Here is a 20,372-nt window from a genome sequence, read left to right as displayed (position 1 = left end):
CAGTCCCCCCAGAACTAACAAGTACACGGCCCAAAACACAAACAGTGCCAATAGTGAAGAGTCTTACATTAAATCATAAAATTAACCAGCTGGGGAAGAAATTTTCTCTACAAAAGGCAGATACAAACGATCAAAACTTGAGGAGTAAAGTCCTTAGTCCTATTTTCTAACTTACCTACTACCCACAGAGCCAGACCATAATAAAGAAAAGGACCAAGACAAAGTTGAATGGGAATGTGAAAGTTCTGAGAAGAGCATTAACTTCATTAATCCAAGCAATTTTCCTTATCCTCAGGTAAACCCAGCAGGAAGAACTGTATGAAGAGTTACTGGTTCAAGAAACTTACCAGGCACTCAAGTATCTGAAACAAGACAGTACTTTTGTTTCATATTCAAGTTCTGGTCTTATCTACTTGACCAGGGTTTTAAACTTAAAACTAAGCATCTAAGAAAAGCTAAGTCTCCTATACAACAAGATTAGTTAACAAGAAGTTCAAAAAACTAAAAAAACAAAACGAAACAAACAAAAAAAAAACAGGTATCTTTTGCTCTGCTCCAAAAGACTTTCTTTTCAAAAATCTCATTTAGAATCAGAAACTCTTACCAGGGAAAGTCCTCAATTTAAAAGACTTTCATTGAAAAAGTTTTAATGAATTGCTTGAAATATGTATATACTGCTTAAAGAAAATATTATAAATGTGATTAAAACCAAAGACTTTAACTTTCAGCCCTATGAGTTTTTCTTCTACTTCTCTTTCCATCAAATTTACAGTATATTATAGATTAAACATGATTTTTTTAATACTATTTTGGAAAACTTACCAATATTTATGGTATTTTTAAAAACATGTCAAATGAATTTTACATATATTTCCTTTACCAGAAGCCCAGTCATGGATATTTAGAGATATTTAGTTTAAGAGTCTAATACTTAAAGGCCTAAAACAAGTTCATTGTTGTGGGGTTCCTTGAAGGGTAACAAGATTCTCAAATATAGTAAACATTTTTGAGCACCTTTTCATGTAAGTATATTATTATTGTTTCTGTGAAGTATGTAAGTAATTTATAAGTACTGAATTTAAGCTTTGAAATGTTCCAATCAAAAAGTACAAATAAAAAACATTAAATTCAGTTGTTTTTATTGCATTCAAAATAACTAAGAAAAATACATAAATGCTGTTATCAATCTAATAGGGGCTCCACACTAAATGAACCCTTTAAATCCACTCCAAATAAGAACACATATAAAACAATAGCAGTATTCAGTTGACCATGTTAAATTATTTCATATAAAATAAGTTACCTTACCTTGCTTTCACTGATTTCTCGTATCCACTCTTTTACCAGGTTATTTAATTTTCCCAAAATTAAAATCCTATTAATAAAACAAATATCAAGTTGTGTTTTATTCCAGATTGTTACTGATCAAAACGAAAAAGGTTTAAATACGTGGCTTCCTAAACTGGAACTGGTTTTTTGTATTCCCCTTTCTCCTAACAATTCTGTACTACAATTATCAAAAACATCAAAATCAAAATTAAGGACAGAAGTCTATGTAGAATAATTAAAGAAGTTTTCCACTCTATCACTCTTGCTGAAACAGAAGTCTAGATTTCAGAGAATAACCTTGATTTTTAATTGAGTAGGGAATGCCTCACAATTAATTATAAATTTTACACACACACATGCACACACACATCCAATCACCTGCGCTGCAGTTCCTCTTCCTCTTCAAAAACCCCAAAAGGCTTCAGAGTCTCAATCAGTTTCTGGGTAAGTATGCAGTCAGTCTCCTTCGGGGCTGCTAAGCTGATAGGAGAGGTAATGCCATAGTGCTTCTGTGGTGGCTGTGTTGGCTGTGATCCCTGCGTTGTAACTGGACTATAAAGGAAATAGATAAAATTACTGCCAATAAATTTACTATTATTTTAAAGCAAATCAAAATGAGTAGAAAGAAATGCTTTAGTAAATTATATTTTTGTAGTTGGTTCCCCACCTTATCAAAAGACATTTTACTTGACTTAAAAAGTGACCAAAAAGAAAACATTATTTCTCCAAATACCCTAAGGAGTCTGTCACTACCTAAATTAACTACTTTACAAATAAAAATCTATATCCAGTATGCTGCAACAGAAAACTCTGTGTAATCAGAAATACAATCCAGAATATAATAAACTTCTGAGAAATTTTACATTTTGAAAGGGACAAAATCTGTTTTAAAGCAATGGTAAACACTATATCCCAATACAAGACTCCCCAAATGGAATTGGGCATATGAATCAGAATGAATAAAGTTGACAGATAGTAGGGCAAATAATGTAACTGTAACAAACATAAAGACAAAAGAACTATATTCATACTCATCTTGTTACTGATTTTTGTCAAAAGATTTGTACTTCAACAGTGATGCTGTCTAAAAGGTTTCTCCATTTTAAGTTCCAAATTTGGACAACCAAGAGGATTTTAATATAACTGGTGAAAAGGCAGATATGCTTTAACTCCTTTAGGATGTTAGTTTGACTCAATATTATTCAATAAAACCAATTCTTACATTTTCTTCTTGATGAAATAACTAAATGTATAAATCAATGAACAAGGATGCCAAAAACAAGTAACACAGTTATTATTTAAAAACTAACAAACTGAATAACACACAAAATCAGTTAAGTTATAAGAATCCAATATTTTTATCAGTATTTCTCCAAATTCCATTCCATGGAGCATTAGCATTCCATAAGACATTTGTTGTTTCTATTTATTACATACACGCACACATTCAGCTACTTTTGTTCAAGTTTCAAATACATTTTTCTATTTTAAATTAAGCTGAAAAAGAGATCAGGCTTCAATTAGAGATATAAATGAAGCTGATCTGGTTAGGACCAGGGTAAAGGAAGATAATGTCTGTATTTTAAAACTTTAACTTCTGTGTGAGAATAAAGGAAGAGATGTTTATTTTGTCCGAAATTTAAATTTTCTGTAGCACAATATCTTAATTTAACCTGTCTGGTCAGTTTATTTAAACAACCTAATTCCATGGAATCTAGAATAGGGAATGAGATTTTGTTATTCTGTACAAGTTAATGTAATACCCTGACACATTTCAGAGAATTCTGAGCAGAAAATAAAAATGCACTTACAAAGCCTCTTGAAAGAATGGAGAAAAAATGTGGAATTATTAAACTTTCCCACCTAGGGAATTTCTGATATTCACTCAAGCATTAGGGACTCCCAATTTAAAAAGCCAAGCCTTTGATCTTGAGGCTTGCCCTTATAAATAAGGATTGCCTTATTTCTGTAATGGCAAAGCTAAGCCTACTTATAATTATACCTAAGAGTCACCCCCAAAGAACCTCTTTTGTTGCTCAGATGTGGCCTCTCTCTCTAAGCCAAACTCTGCAAATAAACTCAAGACCCTGCCCTCTACATGGGACATAACTTTTAGGGGTGTAAGTCTTCCTGGCAACATGGGCCATGACTCTCAGGGATGAGTGTTGCTCCGGCATTGTGGAACTGACAATGCCTGCTTCACCCAGGGAAAAGAAATGAAATAAAGTTTCAGCGGCTAACAGATTTCAAACAGAATCAAGAGGTCATTCTGGAGGTTACTCTTTTGCAAGTTTCAGCCAGATGTTGCAAATTGGCACAGTATGCCAAGCCCCAACAAACAATATTCCTGAAAACCCTAAAAATACCCTGGGCTCTATCTAAGACTAAAAATTTTACTTATTATGGTTACTTTTTCAGAAACTTAAAGCCTCCTAATTGTTCCTATGCCAGATAAGCCCTGAAACCTACAGGTACCAGTTTCTCCAAGAACATCAACCAGTTTCATTCCTCTACCCCATAATGTCGACGCCCCCTTTCAGGATAAAGTCAGAATGGTCACTGTCTAGATTTCCCTGAATGAGAAGACAAAATGAGAAGAGGAGGTATAACTGAGAAGTTAGGGTTTAACAAATTACAACTACTGACATATATATATACATATATATATGTCTTTTTATTTTCTAGTATATTAGAATAGCCTGAAGGAAATAACCGAAATTGCTGAACTGTAATCCAGTAGCCATGATCTCTGAAAATGACTAAATAACAATATAGCTTCTATCTTATAACTGTGTGATTATAAAAATCTTGTAAATGACACCCCCTTTATCCCAGTGTATAGGTAGAAGAGTAATAAAGACACGCATGAAAAGAAACAAAAACACAGCTCTGCTAGAAAGCTGTAAAAATGTCTTCTTGGAAAAAAATAAGGTGTGATCTTAAGCAATAATGTACCAAATCCAAGAATGCTATGCAGTTAAGTCGTATGATGCATTTACTACCTATCCATGGACTAGGGTTCCAGTTTATACTGACTGCTGATCTGTGTTTTGCACTTTGTCTTCTAATAACGACATAGACCTAAGGATGCCAGTAAGCCCATAATACCTCTTACTAATTAGCCACTGGGTTACAGATCATCCAGTCAATGTTTGCCAGTCTCAATTTTAATCAAATTTTGTACTAGCATTTATCAAATAAATATTAATTTATTATCTTTTGCAGCCATAAATTCTTATCAGATCAAGTTCTCCTACTCCTTTAATCCAATCTGCATAGCTATGCAAGGCCATGATGTTAATTCACAGCATCTGGAAATCCACATTAAGTACCAAGCATTGTGTGGAGAATAAATCTTACACTTATAGTCTATTTTTCAGATTTATAAAGCATCTATGATTAAAATACATATATTAACTTAAGTGTACATAAATTCACAATGTCTTGGTTACTACATAAATTTTTCATTCAATAAATAGTTACAATCTGGTTCCACAAACTGACATCAAAAAGATGGTCCTCCATCAACTCAGGAATGGGAAAGCAAAATATGGTATATACATGCAATAGAACATTACGCAGCCATAAAAAGAATGGAGTTCTGATATATGCGAAAATATGAACGAACCCTGAATCCATCATGTTGAGTGAAATAAACCAGAAACCAAAGGACAAATATGATTCCATTTATATGAAATATCTAGAATGAGTATATTCATATAAAGAAAGTAGATTAGCAGCTACCAGAGAGGTGGGGGGGGGGTGAGAATGAAGTTATTGCTTAAGTGACAAAGTTCCTATTTGGGGTGATGAAAAAGTTTTAAGAATGGATGGTGATAACAGTAGCAAAACATTGTAAATATACTTAATCCCACTGAATTGTACATTTAAAAATGGCTAAAATGACAAAATTTGTTATATGTTACTACAATAATTTTTAAGTGGCTCTCAAAACTGCCTAACTATATGAGCACCCTCCCTCACAACATAATACTTATAGGTATCAAATAAACTATTTAAATATAGTAAAAAGTACACTCACCACATATCTTAGCATAATTGTTATCCTCCTGTGCTGTTCATTATTTCATGAGTTTCTCCCAGCAAACTATAGGCCTTCATGATTATTTGGGCATTAAAAATGCCTTTATAAGTTACTGAAAATTCATTCTCTGTAGGCTAGACTTCATTCAAGAAAAGAGAGCGTTCAAACATAAGTTGAATTCATGTTTTGATAGATTCAAACAACGAGCCCCCCTTTTTTTTTTTTTGCTTAAAGTAGTAGTATGTTTCTCTGCATCTGTTTCTATTTTGAAAGGTTTGAATTCAGTATCAGCTGAATGTGAATCTTTAAAATATGGGTAATCGTTTCTGTGGGGTTACAAGTCCTCTCTTTCCCATTTTTTTCTCCCCCAAATCTTCAGGTTTTTCAATGTCATCACACAGAAATAATGTCTGGAAAGCCCCTGTCTACTTCAACTATCTTACCAAAACATTAGGATACACTCTCAGATTTATAAATTCACGCAAAGATTGTTGATTCTAATTTGAAAAAATATCGATGCCTATACATTGGTTTCCACAATAACACTCTGATGGGAAGTTGAAATCATACACAAATAACAAAAATTTCATTTGCTTATTCAAAACGTAACCGTATCATCTAGCATCAGAAATGTGATAAGATAAAACTGCACTGTTACATCAAATTCAACAAAGAACAGATATACAACATGCATTAAAGAAACAAAAATAAATCAAACCAAAAAAAGTAAGAAGCAAATACGTGTTCCTAAACTTAAAAGTTACTCATGTCTCCAATAAAACATGGCTTAATCTTAATTAACAGTGCTGAATTATGGGTGTGACTGTGTTTGAAAGAGGAAGTTTAGAGTCCCTAATATCACTAGAAAGAAAGCCAGAGGATAAAACATAGGACTGTATAACAGTGAACCCTGTTGAGGATGATGACTGTGGTTAATAGTACAAATATAAGAATGTTCTTCCATGAACTAGAAAAATGTCACTACTACAAGGTGTTAATAATAGGGTAGCATGTGGGGAAAAAAAAAATAGAACTAATGCAAAGCATGTACTATAGCTACCATAATATAGTAATATTCTTTCATCAATTGTTAGAAAAGATTCCACACTAATGCTAAGCGTCAATAATAGGGGGAAATAAAGGATATGGGATTTTTCTTTTGGGAGTAATGAAAATGTTCTCAAGTTGTTTGCAGTGAGGAAGGCAAAACTCTGATTATACCGAGAGCCACAAGAAAAAACATTAACTATTATTATACTTTAAATGAAAGAAGTCAAGTTTTTTCCACTTAATTTTGATCCTGGAAATTAGGAGTGATAAAACAATTCAGGGAATTTTTTTGCTGCTATTCTAACAAAACAAAAATATATACCCCAATATTGAATAACTTGGAATGTAACCCTCAGAGGAATAAGGATTCTGATTTATATACACATGACACATTCTACTGGAACCATACACCAACAACTATCAATCCTAAGAATGCAAAGCTCTTCCTCCCATTCTTTCACACATTAGACACCTGCTCATGTTTATCACTTTCCAGAAACACTTCCACAAGTATTTAAACTGATCTATGCTTACCTTTAGATAGTGACTGTTTGAATTCTTACAGTCACATTGGCAACCATTTAGCAGATACAGAACATCAATGTATTTCTGTAAATACTATTTTAATACCCTAATCTCTTCCTTTTTTATAACTCTATATCATCCCTGTCTGCTTTTCACCTACCTCTAATGCACGCATCTTGCTAGTTTTTAATGTATAACTAAGCATTCTTAAGTCTTTTTCTCTCGGGACCAGATTCAGATATAAATATAAATACCTACCTCTACATAATCCCTTACAAAAATCACAAAATATATAGCCAAACATTTGACCCCCCCAAACTTTGGGGGGTCGGAGAGAAGAGAGCACAGTACAAATATGGGGCATCTCCTTTATAATATTCAAAACATTTTCAACAAAGCAAAGCTCGCACAGGATACATGACCATCGTTTCTTAGAAATTTTTTTATTTTAACAACATTCTATATAACAATTCCATTCCAACTACTCTAATTCTGACTCTTGGTCTTCTCAGTCCCACTCCTTCCTTCATTCTTGCCATGCCAGTCCACACTTACTATCCATAGCTTTGCAAACTACAGCTTCCTAAAAACCTTCATGACTCCTGTGATGGCATTCAAGACTCTGTCTACAAAGACTGTTATCAACTCAAAAGCAATCTAATAAAGGAAAAAGAGAAAACAGACCTGTTTTCACATCTGCTACTAGTTATACCACTCTGATTTCATTTATGCCACTAGTTACATCATTCTTTGTAAGAAATACCTTACCAAGGACAAAATGTAGTATTATATTTCTTCTCAAGTTTGGATGACCATCTAGAATTTTAAAAACTAATGTTTATAACACTAAAGAACAGTTTCCAAAGAAGTGTTTAGACCAATGCTCAAAACCGGCTTCTTCCTTTCCCCATAGTACACTATCCAAGACTTGACTCTTTAAATATAAGTTAAATTACAGGCATTTAAGATACTTTACTAACAGCCATTTCAAATCAATGAGGAAAGCACAGAATACTCAAGTGGCTTTGGCTATCTAGATTAAGCTCTAAATTCCATATGTATTATATTTAAAAATAATGGAGGTACTAAAAAAATGAATTCTATTTTCAGAATATCTAAGCAAGGCACAAAACTCAAAAGCCATACGCAAAAACAGACTTACCTATGTAAGAACAGTCAGATTTTTATATAGTAAAAATACATCAGTAGCCACATTAAAGTAATAAATGGAGAAAAAATATGCAATCTATACCAAAACAGTAGTATTCTCATATAAAGAGTTTTAATATCAATGAGGCAAAGCTTCGTAAGTTAGAGATGCAAATTAGGGCACCATTTTTCTGCAAGACTGGAGAAAAACAAAATTACACACATCTGGTACAAATAAAAGACCTATTATAAACCTCCAATGTTGACAATAGTGTGAGAAAATGAGCACACTCATCAATCACAATTGACGTGAACAAGGAAATCTGGCAATATTAAAAATTAAATCTGGCAATACTAAATATTAAAATTAAAAAGTGTATTTCAAGCAACTTCACTTTTATTAATCTTACAGAAATACTAGAACACATATCCTCCTTAATTCAACACATTTTTAAAATTATAAAACATTACATAAAAATTCAAAGTTTCACACACTCCTGGTATAGGGATGCAAAGGTTTAAAAGACACGTCAGGATAGGGGCTTTCAGGGGGAATTCGCACCCAAATTCTTGTACAGCAACAATTAACCGGAATGAACAGCATCTATCCCAAGGCTTTTTCCTCTGCAAAGTGGGCATGATTCATTTATAAGTTACCTCTCTCTTACTCTACCAGTACTGAAATTTCATACTTCTAAAAGGAATAATAAAAAAAGATATTCAAGGTTATTCACTGTAGTGTTGTATGCAATACAATATACCTTACAATGTATACTATACCTTATAAAAAGAATGAGATTAACGTTAGGGCACGTAGTAGCATGGAAAGATGACCACAACGTCAGGTGAAAAAAAGCTGTAGAATAATAGCTGGCATTTACTGAACTCTAAACCTATTCCTAGTAGTGCTGTCAAACACATTATTCCCAATGTTTCCAATTCTACTATTAACTGTCTCAATTTCACAAAGAAACTAAAGCAGGAAAAAACGTGATCAAGTTCAATGGGTCAGGTTTATGAACCCAGGTATCTAAATCCATAACTTATCACTGTAATCTCTATGTAAGGGTGTCTTCATACATCTTAACAACATTTAACAGATAGTTCCCTTTTATATTTCTTAAAATTATTTGCATACATTATATCTGTACATGCAAAGAAACACAACAAATGGAACCCAGGAGAATTTCACTTTATATTTTATAAACTTTTGTTTCCATTTGTTAAATTGTTTTTAAAAGGAAGCTTTAATATCATATAGAAGTTGAAAACTATTTATTTCAACTTTTCACCATTAAATTAAGATAGTGATATCAAAGAGGCCTCCCGCATCCCTTAAAGTACTCCTTGTCAACAAGGAAAACCAAACAAATGTTTGATTTAAAACAAGAATTAGTTTTTCTTATCAAAACACACGATTTCAAAGAAAGAAGGAAATTAAGATTTTTAAATGGATTTTTCATTGTAATATTCTGAGTTGAAATATAAAATATAAAGCAAACCAAGCTTTACTGCTCAAGAAAACTGCTACAGCAGCTAAAGTTATCAAACCTTATCATCCCAATTTTCCTAAAAGCACTTTTTTCTCATTTAAGTTGATTTTGTCAGCTAATATATTATCTATTAAACTGAAATTTACTGAACTACTAAATGTAGTGAAGACAATGATAAAATCAGGAATACAGAGTTGTTCTGAACGACAATCTCAAGTTTATCCCGGGATTCAGGTCCTTAGACAGCAAGTACAAAGGAAAAGGTTGGAAAAAAATATTAGAGAATCAAAAAAGAAAGAATCACGGCTGTGAGAAGAAGATTAAAGAGGTGTATGCCCTAATTAAATGGAAGAGAGAAGAGAGAAGATTAGTTTAGCAGATGACTAACACAAAAAAAGTAAGGACATCATATCTTCCATGGTGTTTTCCCAAATAGTTAAAGACTTTACATCTCAATTTAAACAACTTCTGACTACTGATGAATCCTTGTCTCCTGATGTTGGGCATCTGGAAGATACCGTGGTCCATGGTATCAACAGGGCCAACCGCTCAGAAATTTAATGTTACTATCCAACAAAAATGTTTTTTCATTTCTTCCTACTTTTAGTTAGCCAAGTTAAAAGTGAACGCTTAATTTTCTGGATATTCTTCGGAAGCAATCAGACAAACTACAAACTTATTTAATGCAACTATTTACTACAGTGTCATTTACTCTTTAAAGGTTTAATCTTAAACCCAGTGGAGACCATTCAGCTTCCTCACCTACCTATTAAAGTAGGAAAGACACAGGGACAAAACAGGAAAAAGGAATAAGGGCTCTGAATGCATATTAAAATTTTAATTTTCAGCAAATGTAATACCATTCCCTCTTTCACAAGGTGATAGCATATAATAATGTTTCTAAAAATATTTTTATTGAGAAATATCCATATACATACAGCCCAGCCATATTATACAATCAATGGCCCACAATATCATCACATAGTTGGGTGTTCATCACCCTGATAATTTTTAGAACATTTGCATCATTCCAGAAAAAGACAGCATATAATAATGTTTTACTTTTACTAGTAGCTTAGAGTTAGGTATATAGTCAAGATAATGCATTTGCTTACTAAAAAACTATTCTAAAGATGGCTAATTGGCCCAGGTGTTCTATGTAAATAATACTAAATATATTTAGAACTCAACTATATTCTTAAAACAAGTATTCCAAGTGGACCATCAGACCATTATATTAGTAAACTCAAACACAGATGATGTAATAAAGGTTATGCTACAAAGCAATAAAATATGAATCCCAAAATCAAACTAGGGAAATGCAAGACTAATTATGCACTAAACATCTAACCAATCATTAAAACAGCCAGGTTATTTTTTCTCCCTTCCTAAGGTCACTCCCAACTACCCCCTTGCCCTCTCTTCAACTGCTTAGGAGAAGTGAAAAGCCAGCCAAACTGTAGCACTCCCGCATCAACTTGCCAAGGACAACCTGAAAATGAAGGAAATGTAAAAGTAGTAGAGAGAACCAGAGAAAGTAAAAATATATATATATGTATATTTCTGCAAGTATATATACTTGTGGAAACATAATTTAGAATGCCTAAGCAAATGACCAAAATGACAGGGACACACAGCACAGTTAAAACTATTCTTGAACAACCAAAAAAAAAACTACAGAAACTGCCATAAAATGCAAGACGCTGGTTTCTATTAGAAATACAGAGCAAATACAAATTTCAAAGACAACTGTGTGACAAGAGGAAGTAAAGATAGCTCATAAAACCCCTACATTTTTCATTTCCAAAAGCAAATACTTGACCTACAATTTTAGGATTAAAACATGGGTGGTGAGGGTTCCATGAACTAGAGTAACTTTTCAGAAACCTACAACCTTCAGATGGGTCTCTGGTCCAAATAAGTCCCAGCCCAGCCTCTCCAGAACATAAGATAGTTTCATCTTCCTACCCCTTATTTAGTGACAGACCGTTCCAATATGAAATCACCACAGCCCAAACACCCCTAAAGAGAAGGATGGAAAGAGCAAAGGTGATGGCGGAGTTAAACAGAGAAGACAGGATTTAACAAATGAATATGAATGCTGAATATCAAATTGATATCTCTTTTAGTCTCCAGTATTTTAGAGCAGCTAGAGGTAAAAACCTAAAATTGTGAAATTGTAACCCATGTCAAAATCTGAAATATGTTCTACAACTAACTGTGGTGCTGTGCTTGGAAATTTATAGCTTTTATATATGTACGTCATTTTTCACAAAAAAAGAAGGGAAAAAATCAATTGTGATGATAAAAAAATATTTAAGCCCTCTAGCCTCCTATATTTTGGAGCAGCTAAACGAAAAATATGAGAGGATGGTATGGTAGTCCATGACAAACTCTGGGATCTGTCCTGTACTTGTTGAAGAGTGCTTTGAAAACTATTGCTCTTTATTTCTTTCCTTTGCGTGTGTGTGTGTATATATATACATATATATCATACTATACAATAAAAAGTTTTTTAAAAAATCAAGTAAAAAAATCCAAAACAAAAAAAACACGGGTGGTTCAGTGGTAGAATACTCACATTCCATGCGGAAGACCTGGGAAGACCAAGACCTGGGTTGAATTTCCAGACAATGTACCCAAGCAATAAATAAATAAATAAATAAATAACAAAAAACAACCATTAGCAAACACATTCCACAGAAGGCACTAGTCAAAATGTGGGGTCAATAAATGGTAAAATAAAATCACTAAAAATATGTGATTATACTAGGTTCTATAGTATATTCTGCCTAAGTATTTAATACAGTATATGCTACCAGCAGATAAATTGAGATTTGAAAATTAATTCTACTTAAGACATGTAAAGACTCCAACTAAGCTGATTAAACATCATTCCCAACATGGTCCACAAGGGATGGTACAGAGTACCTGAATCCAGAGTTGGATTATGCTCTGATCTACAACTTAGCAACTCTAAGACCTTATACAAGGTTGTACAAGGGACTATTTTGTGCCTTCATTTAACCAATGCCAAGGGGAACCAATATGTCCTGCAATGTTGCTGCTTTGTAAATTATAAACTGAGATTGTGCAATATTTAAAAGTTTGGTACAAAATAACTGTCGCCCCCCCCCAAAAAAAGTGAGAAATAGCTACGAAACCAAATGGCCTCATTTTGCCTGAAAGTAGCTTTCATACACCTGCTTAAATGCAACTGAAGGTGAAATGCAATTGTAATGTTACCTTAAAGTTGACTTAGCTGCCAAGGAATTAAATGTTCCTGATAAACCAAAACATTTTAAGTTATACATCATCAAGCTAGAAGGCTTTCACTTTGAGAAGGAAAAGAGAATAGTAAAGAAAAAAATAAATCAGAAAACAGGAATTGAATAACCTCAAATGTATTCAACTCCAGTAACTTCCCTCCCAACCCCTTCACCAAAAAGTATGATCTGAAAGCATGCTTATGTTAAAATAACCCATTTCAAAACTATAATTCAACATTTACTGAGCAGTAAGCAATCTACTACAAAATCTCAACTCTCATATTTGAGAAATTAAAATTTCTCAATGATGGAAGTCATCTTGACACAGTGTTAGCTATCACTACACAGCAACAGCTCTTAAAACTTTTAAGTCTTAGGAACCCTTTACAACCCTTAAGATTTATTGAGGACTCCAAAGAGCTTTTGCTTTTCTTTCATATTTGCTGTAATGGATTTTACACAATATTTACTGCATTGGAAATTACAACCAAAAAAAATTTTAAATATGTACTTATTTTAAAACATTTTCAGGTCCATCAACAGATGAATATATAAACAAAATGTGCTATATGCATACAATGGAATATTATTCAGTCATAAAAAGGAATGAAGCTCTGATAACATTGACAACATGGATGAACCCTGACTTCATCAGGTTGTGTGAAATATGCCAGGTGCAAAGGGACAAATATATGATCTCACCAATATGAGATAATTAGAAGAAGTAAATTCATAGTTAGAAACTAGAATATATGTTACCAGTGGATGGAGTGGGGATAAGGAATGGGGAGTTAATGCTTAATTTGTACAGAATTTTTGTTTGGGGTATTGGAAAGTTTTGGTGGTGATGGTAGCAGAACAATGTGAATGGAATTCACACAACTGTATTTATTTGAATTTTAGGTTGTGTATATGTTACTAGAATAAAAACTTTACAAACAGGACTGTACAACACAGTGAACCCTAATGGAAACTATGGACTATAGTTCATAATACCATTGTAATATTCTTTTATCAATTCTAACAATTGGGAACTCTGTATTTTCTGCATGATTTTTCTATAAACCTACAACCTCATTAACAAAAAATTAATTTAAAAAACATTTAAAAAACTGATTATATGGTAATATAAACAGATTTTCAGGGGAAAAAAACAACTGCTTTCCAAAATACAAAATTTAGTAAGAATGGCATTGTTTTACATTTTTGCAAACTTCTGTAATTCTGGTTTAATAGAAATCAGCTAGATTTTCATATCTGCTTCTGCATTTAATTTATTGGTATAAGTTGTTTTGGTTGAAATAAAGAAGAAAATCCAGCATCACAGAGATTCTAGGTGGAAAAGGAATATTTCAAACCCTTCTCAAATAATTGTGGATACTCTTCATTGATACTACATCAAAACTCCAGAGGTAGTAATTTCTTAAGGCCTAGTTTACAATTAAGTATCTGAAGCCACATCAACAAATCTTTTGTACTCTGTTACTTCAAAATCTGTTGGTCTAGCTTGCATTTAGAACCTATTTTTTATCACTGGTCATTTGGGAAAAAAGGGTTCAGAGTTATAGGTATCTTTCAAATGTTGACACATTATACAGTATCAAAAAATCGTATTCACTAATATCTCCACCAATCTCATCAGAAACATCTTTAAGTATTGGGAACCTGTCAAGAGGATGACAACAGAAATAATCTTTCCAAAATTCTAATTTTTGCTTGAAGGTGCAAATTTTATCATGGGTCATGAATACTGTCATTTTTTCCTTGAAGTGATAGGCTCACTCCATTCATTGTCAAGTAAATGTTGACTAAATACTAGAATATGAATATCCACAATTTGTCATTTGTTCTTTCAAGTAAAAATGAAATTCCATTAAAAAAAAAGCACTAATTTACCTCACAAGTCAACCATTAAGTGCTGTTCCTAAAGACAACCATTCTGCTTTTCAGTATGCAGTTTTATGTGGACTTCCCATCTCATCACAGGATATTAAAAAGACAACCCAAGGATGAAGATACAATAAGATAAATAAATTTTACTGCTTCAAAGACATTCATAAATTTAAAGGCTTTGTTTTTCAAATTTTAAGTGTGTAGTAATGAAGAAACAGGACTACTAGTACAATCTGGAGTGCCTATGCCTTTCCAAGGCACAAGTAGAACTACCCCTATCTTTGGAGCCTTCAGTGCAAATGTCAAGAATGAAAGAGACCTAACATCTCGGTATTATTATGAAAATACTTTGGCTCTTATGAACCAGCCTGAAAGGATCAAGAGGCCCACAGACCACACTCAGAACCACTGTTACACAATACACCTATCCAACAACAGGTCCCAGTTCTACCAACGACTATATGAAACTACCCCAAATCCCTTTTTCTTGTAACGACCCCTCAAATATTTGGGATAAAAGCTACTGTCTCCCCAAAGTTTTGCTAAAAATCTCTTCCACTATCTTCAACAACATTCTATGTAGCATGACTGCTTGGCCACTGATACTAGTTACTTTCTTTAAAAGTCTTTTTACTTAGGATGATTATATGGTATATGACTATAGTTCAATAAAATTGGATTTAAAAAAAGTCTTCACTATTTTAAGTGTGACACGCAAAACTGAGTTAATGCGACTAATGATCTGAACCCCCACCCCTACAAAATTATCTGCCCCAGAATGTCAAGTAGTGCCCAGGTTGAGAGGCTCTGCATTAATGGATCCTAAGACTACATCAATGAATTCTCAACCCCATGTCTCTTAAGTCATATCAGCCTTTTCAAAATTATATATGAAATTACATAATAAATTTAGACAAACTATGAATACTTGTTGACAATACTTTGTAATGACGTAAATTTCAATAACCTATTGTAACTTAATCTATTCTGAAAACTCACATGGCTATTCCTCCAAACTCCCCTCCCAAATTTAACAACAGACAAGACATACCAAAAATGAAATTGGATGTCAAACACAGTAGACTAGAAAGCACAATTCAAAACATCAAATAAACAATAATAATGTGAAGCCGTGCATGAACAACAACGAAAACAAATTAATGATGAATGCTTATTTTCTTTAACTAGGCAGTCTAGTTTATTTTAAAAGAATGATCCTACACTTGGGCTTAAAAATAAAAGGTCTAGCTAATGAAAAACTTCCATGAAGTTTCCATTTCAAGAAACAACCACTCAAAAAATGATAGTCATGCGTAAATCTGCTATCTTAACTCTGTTATGTATATGAACTAATTCACAAAGAATGTGAAGCATTGGGTGTTTAATGGAAATTTTTAAGTTCCTCAGGTAATGTTAGGGGAAAACGCAGGCATAGTACTTACAATTTCTAGGAAAAAAAACACAAATATTGCTGAAATTATTTCTTCACTAAAGACTTTTCTTTAAGGAGTACATCTCCTTGACAAATTTGTAATACTGACATGACTATCAGAAAGGGATGTTACTTTTCCAAAAGAGCAACAAAATATGAGCAAACAAAGAAGTCACATGGCATCACTGCAAACATTTAGGTTTTAATTGCTACTGAACTGAATCGTGCCACAAAAATCTTGCCTAAATTCAGTTCTTCTGGTGCCTCTTTTAACCGTTCTATAAAAGATAACATTTACAGAGACCCGGAAGCTCCTAAGATTCGATATTTGTCTCTCTAGTTAACAATTTTAATAAGCTAATGTTATCATGCAGAAACAATAATCTGATAGGCCACTTAACAAAATGGCATGGAGGGGTGCGAAGAAGCATGAAATTTCTTTTAAAACTACTCTGTAAAGTGTCAAAGATGTCATTCTTAAAGCCAGTGTCAAAGAGGCTCACCTGTAAAGAGACTGGCGCATACACACACACATACATAATGGGGAATGTTTGCAATAACAAAAGTCTTCGCTAAACAACAACAAATAACCTCTGCTTAATTAGGTGCCTGAAAACCACAAAATCCTTATCTTGGATTTAATTTAGACAAACATTCTAGTGTCGATTACATGCTTCTTTTTGGGGCTTACAACGATGAAAAATAAACACGGTCTCGCCTTTCAAAAGGCCACTCTTCAATCTTCAAAAATGGAAGAAATGCAGTCTCACTATTTAAGGCCTCTACAACGCTGTCCATACGCAGAAAAACAACTTAATCTACTTTTGATCTCAACTGTGAGGTTTCGAATTAAATCTTAAAAAAAAAAAAAAAACAGGAGGTAAAAGAAAGCTCAAAAAGAACCCTCTAGGAGAAAGACAGCATAAGATATAGGACTGAACAGTACAAGATACAAGCTTAATAAGATTAGAGGTATACGTGGACCAGCTAGCTTTAAGCCTGAAATCGGAAAAACAAAAAATATCAGTAGAGATGGAGAGAGAAGGAAACTAAATGTAATCAGGTTATCTTCTCAAAACAAAACAGGGAGAGCAAATACAGAGCACAAACCGTTTAAGAGGACGGCAGCCCGGAAAGTACCCCCTTATCTCACAGCGCGAGGGCGGGGGTTAGGGTAGGGACCTGCAGCTCAAACAGCGGTGCTCAGATGCCCAAAACTGGGTTTTTAACTCGGGTCTGCAAGATTTCAGGTTTGAAAGTGGGTTATCCCTGGAGCATGATTTGGGCATCCTGGAAACCGGGCGAAGAGAGGGACGCAGTGGAGGTGGGCAAAGAAACAGATAGCACTGAAACGGGTCGAAGGCGAGTTCGGACCCCGTGCGCGGATAACGTGAGGAGTTAAAGCTTTTCTTCCACGCCGCCGGGCACTGTTTTTTCAGATCAGGTGGAGAAGTGAGAGTAGTAGGGTTAGATGTTCCTCCAGCCCTTCCGTAAGGGCAAGGACCCCGACCCTGCGGCTGTCTGACCCAGTCAAGAAAGGGTGTGGGAAGCGGGAACCGAGCAGAAGGGGAAGTGCGGCTGTGAATGGGTGAAGAACAGGAAAGGGCCCGAGTCCCGCCTGCCTGCCTCTCCCACCCGGGTGAGGACCCGGCTCGCGCGCCACCCTCCTTTTCCCCCTCCCCCCACGGCGCCCCCAAGGCCCAGCCGGCGTGCGAAAGAAAACAGAATACAAATCACTTACAACGGCATCGTCTCCTGCGCCGGCACCGCCCAGTCACTTCCCCCCCGCAACCGCCGCTGCTGCCGCCCTGGGCATAATCCACTGAGGCGGGAGGGAGGGGGACGCCTGCCTCAGCCCTGGGTCCAACCCCGCTCCCGCACCCACTCCCGCCGCTTTAAGCGCTTCTCCTCCTTCCCCTTCGTCCTAACATGGCGCCCGAGCGCTACCACAGCAACGTTCTAGAACCGCTTACGTCGCCACGCACGCCCTGCGCGCGCCTGCGCATCAGTCGCCCGGCGCCGCGAAGCCTCACGGGAAAGGTAGTTCCAAAGGTGACGGGTGGCCCGACTATTTGCTCCCAAATCCTGTCACGCTTCGTGTCGAGTATCGTGGTGAAGGGTGGTGAGCGGTGGGGGTGGCCCTGGACGGCAGGGTCGACCCTCAGGTAGGGACGTTTTCGTCGCTGATGCTGACGACGCAGCCGGGAGTCGACGCAGCCCGGGAGTCGTGATAAAGAGCCGGGAGAAGTCTGGGTCCGCGAGGCCCCCCTTCTAGCGCATTGTGATCCCGCGGTTCTCGCAGCCCCAGGTAGCCGCGGCCTCTGGAACAGCATCTGGGGAGGCGCTCGGAGGAGACTGGGGCTCCGTAGTCTACATGCACTCATTGGGTCGCCGTAGTCTACATGCATTCATTGCCATGAGTTGTAGCAAATTACCCAACCTCTGCACTAATCTGCAAAATGGATGTAATACCTATTTCATTGGATTGTGGTGACGATTTAGTGAAATAATGTAAGAGAAGACCTTCTAACACAGGGTCTGGTACAAAGGATGCAAAAAAAAAAAATGCTAATAGGGGCCCCTCTCTTCCGAGCCCTGTCTAGACCGCCTGCCACCCAGACGGAGATGGTCGATTTTGTCCATTGATATATCCCTGGTGCTAGCACACAGGCGCTCGGTACATCTTAAATTAATAAAATTTGAGGGATTGAACTATCAGATCGAATCCTAGAACACGGTCCAGTTTTACTTTTGAACAAATAGTGTACTGGAACTTGCAAAGATAAAGTCCTTTTGTACAAACATAGATGGCAGTTAACACTGTATTTTAGCAAAGGTTGTTTGGGCCACAGTTTCCCCTAGGTGATGTTTTCCAGCCCTAATCTCTGTGGGCTGGGTATCTACATATTAACTCAGTTCACCCTCCTCCGCCCAACAAAACTTCGAAAATTGCCTGAGGCAGGGAGGCTGGATTCTGACCTCTCTATGAGTTAGAATGCTTTCTAAAATGTGTCATACCCAAAGTTGATGGGGCAGGGGATGAATCAAATAAATATGGAAAAGTTACGTTTCCCAACGAAGTTCAAAACCCTTTATATATGTTAGTACGCACTTGTAATTCTCTGGAAATTTTACCAAAGGTTGCCCGTTTTCTCATGGAAGATCTCTTCAGACTACTCTTCTTGGACTAATGGCTCAGAATGGTTAAAAATAGGAGATCAGAACCTGCACTGTCACATACAGTAGCTATTTGCCACTTGTGTCTGTTGAGCACTTGAAATGAGGCTAGTCTAAATAAGACATGCTGTAAGATGCAAAATATATGGGTCTTGAAGATGTTAGTATGAAAAAAAGAATGTGAAATACCTCATGAATACTATTTTATGTAGATTACATATTGAAACAATACTTCTGAAATATAGAGCTAAAGAAAATATATTACAGGTAATCATCCCTGTTTCTTTTCCCTTTTTTGTTTTTTGTGTAGGGCCCCTAGAAAAGTTTTAATTATTACGTGGCTCTCATTTCTGTTGAATGACATGGATCTGGATACAGCCCTAGTTTTGATTCTCGATTCTTCCACTTATTTCCTTATTCTCATTCCCAAGATGGCTTTAGTTGGGGGCCTAGTACCATGTCTGTCCTTAAAAAGTTGAAAATCTGAAATCCAGAGAATCAGTAAAATTTGTGGTCTTAAAAATTGTTAAAAATGGTGGGCACTCCAGAATGTATAATGATAGTGACTAAATGTACAAATTTAAAAATGTTTTGCATGAGGAAGAACAAAGGAATGTCAATAATGCACAGTGTTGAAAATAGATGGTAATTAATATTTTAAAACTTTAACTTATGTGTGAGACTAAAGCAAAAAATATTTATTTGGTATAAAATTTATATTTTGGCTAGTGCATTTCCTAATATAATTTATGTGCACAGCTTAATTGGACACCATAAATACATGGAACCTTGATTAAAGCATGAGATTTTGTAGGTTTGTCCAGAGTGATGCCTCGATAAATCCCAGAAGGATTTGAACAGTGATTTTAAAAGTATTTGTAAAGTCCCCTTGGGGGAATGGTGAGAAAGGGGAAAATGCAACTTCCCTAAGTGGAGAATTCTCGATATTCTCACAAGCAGTGGGGACAACCAAAGCAATAGGCTGAGCACCCAATCTTGGGGTTTGTTCA

At 35.4% G+C, this 20,372-nt stretch overlaps 1 protein-coding gene across 1 annotated transcript in view; it reads right to left on the bottom strand.

The window, feature by feature from the left end:
- PAPOLA (poly(A) polymerase alpha) overlaps nt 1–18,159 on the bottom strand; it is a 76,683-nt gene extending 58,524 nt beyond the window's left edge. The window contains exons 1-3 of the mRNA XM_077123484.1: nt 17,927–18,159; nt 1,708–1,881; nt 1,309–1,375 (exon numbers count right to left, since the gene is read on the bottom strand). Coding sequence (XP_076979599.1) covers nt 1,309–1,375; nt 1,708–1,881; nt 17,927–17,934 — 249 coding nt within the window. The 5' untranslated portion in view covers nt 17,935–18,159. The remainder of the gene's footprint in view (nt 1–1,308; nt 1,376–1,707; nt 1,882–17,926) is intronic.
- Nucleotides 18,160–20,372: the final 2,213 nt, after the last annotated feature.

This window comes from Tamandua tetradactyla, chromosome 12 (assembly GCF_023851605.1).
Source record: "Tamandua tetradactyla isolate mTamTet1 chromosome 12, mTamTet1.pri, whole genome shotgun sequence".
NCBI classification, from domain to species: domain Eukaryota; kingdom Metazoa; phylum Chordata; class Mammalia; order Pilosa; family Myrmecophagidae; genus Tamandua; species Tamandua tetradactyla.
The sequence above is the reverse complement of the archived record's forward strand: the minus strand, read 5'-3'. Positions and strand labels throughout refer to the sequence as shown.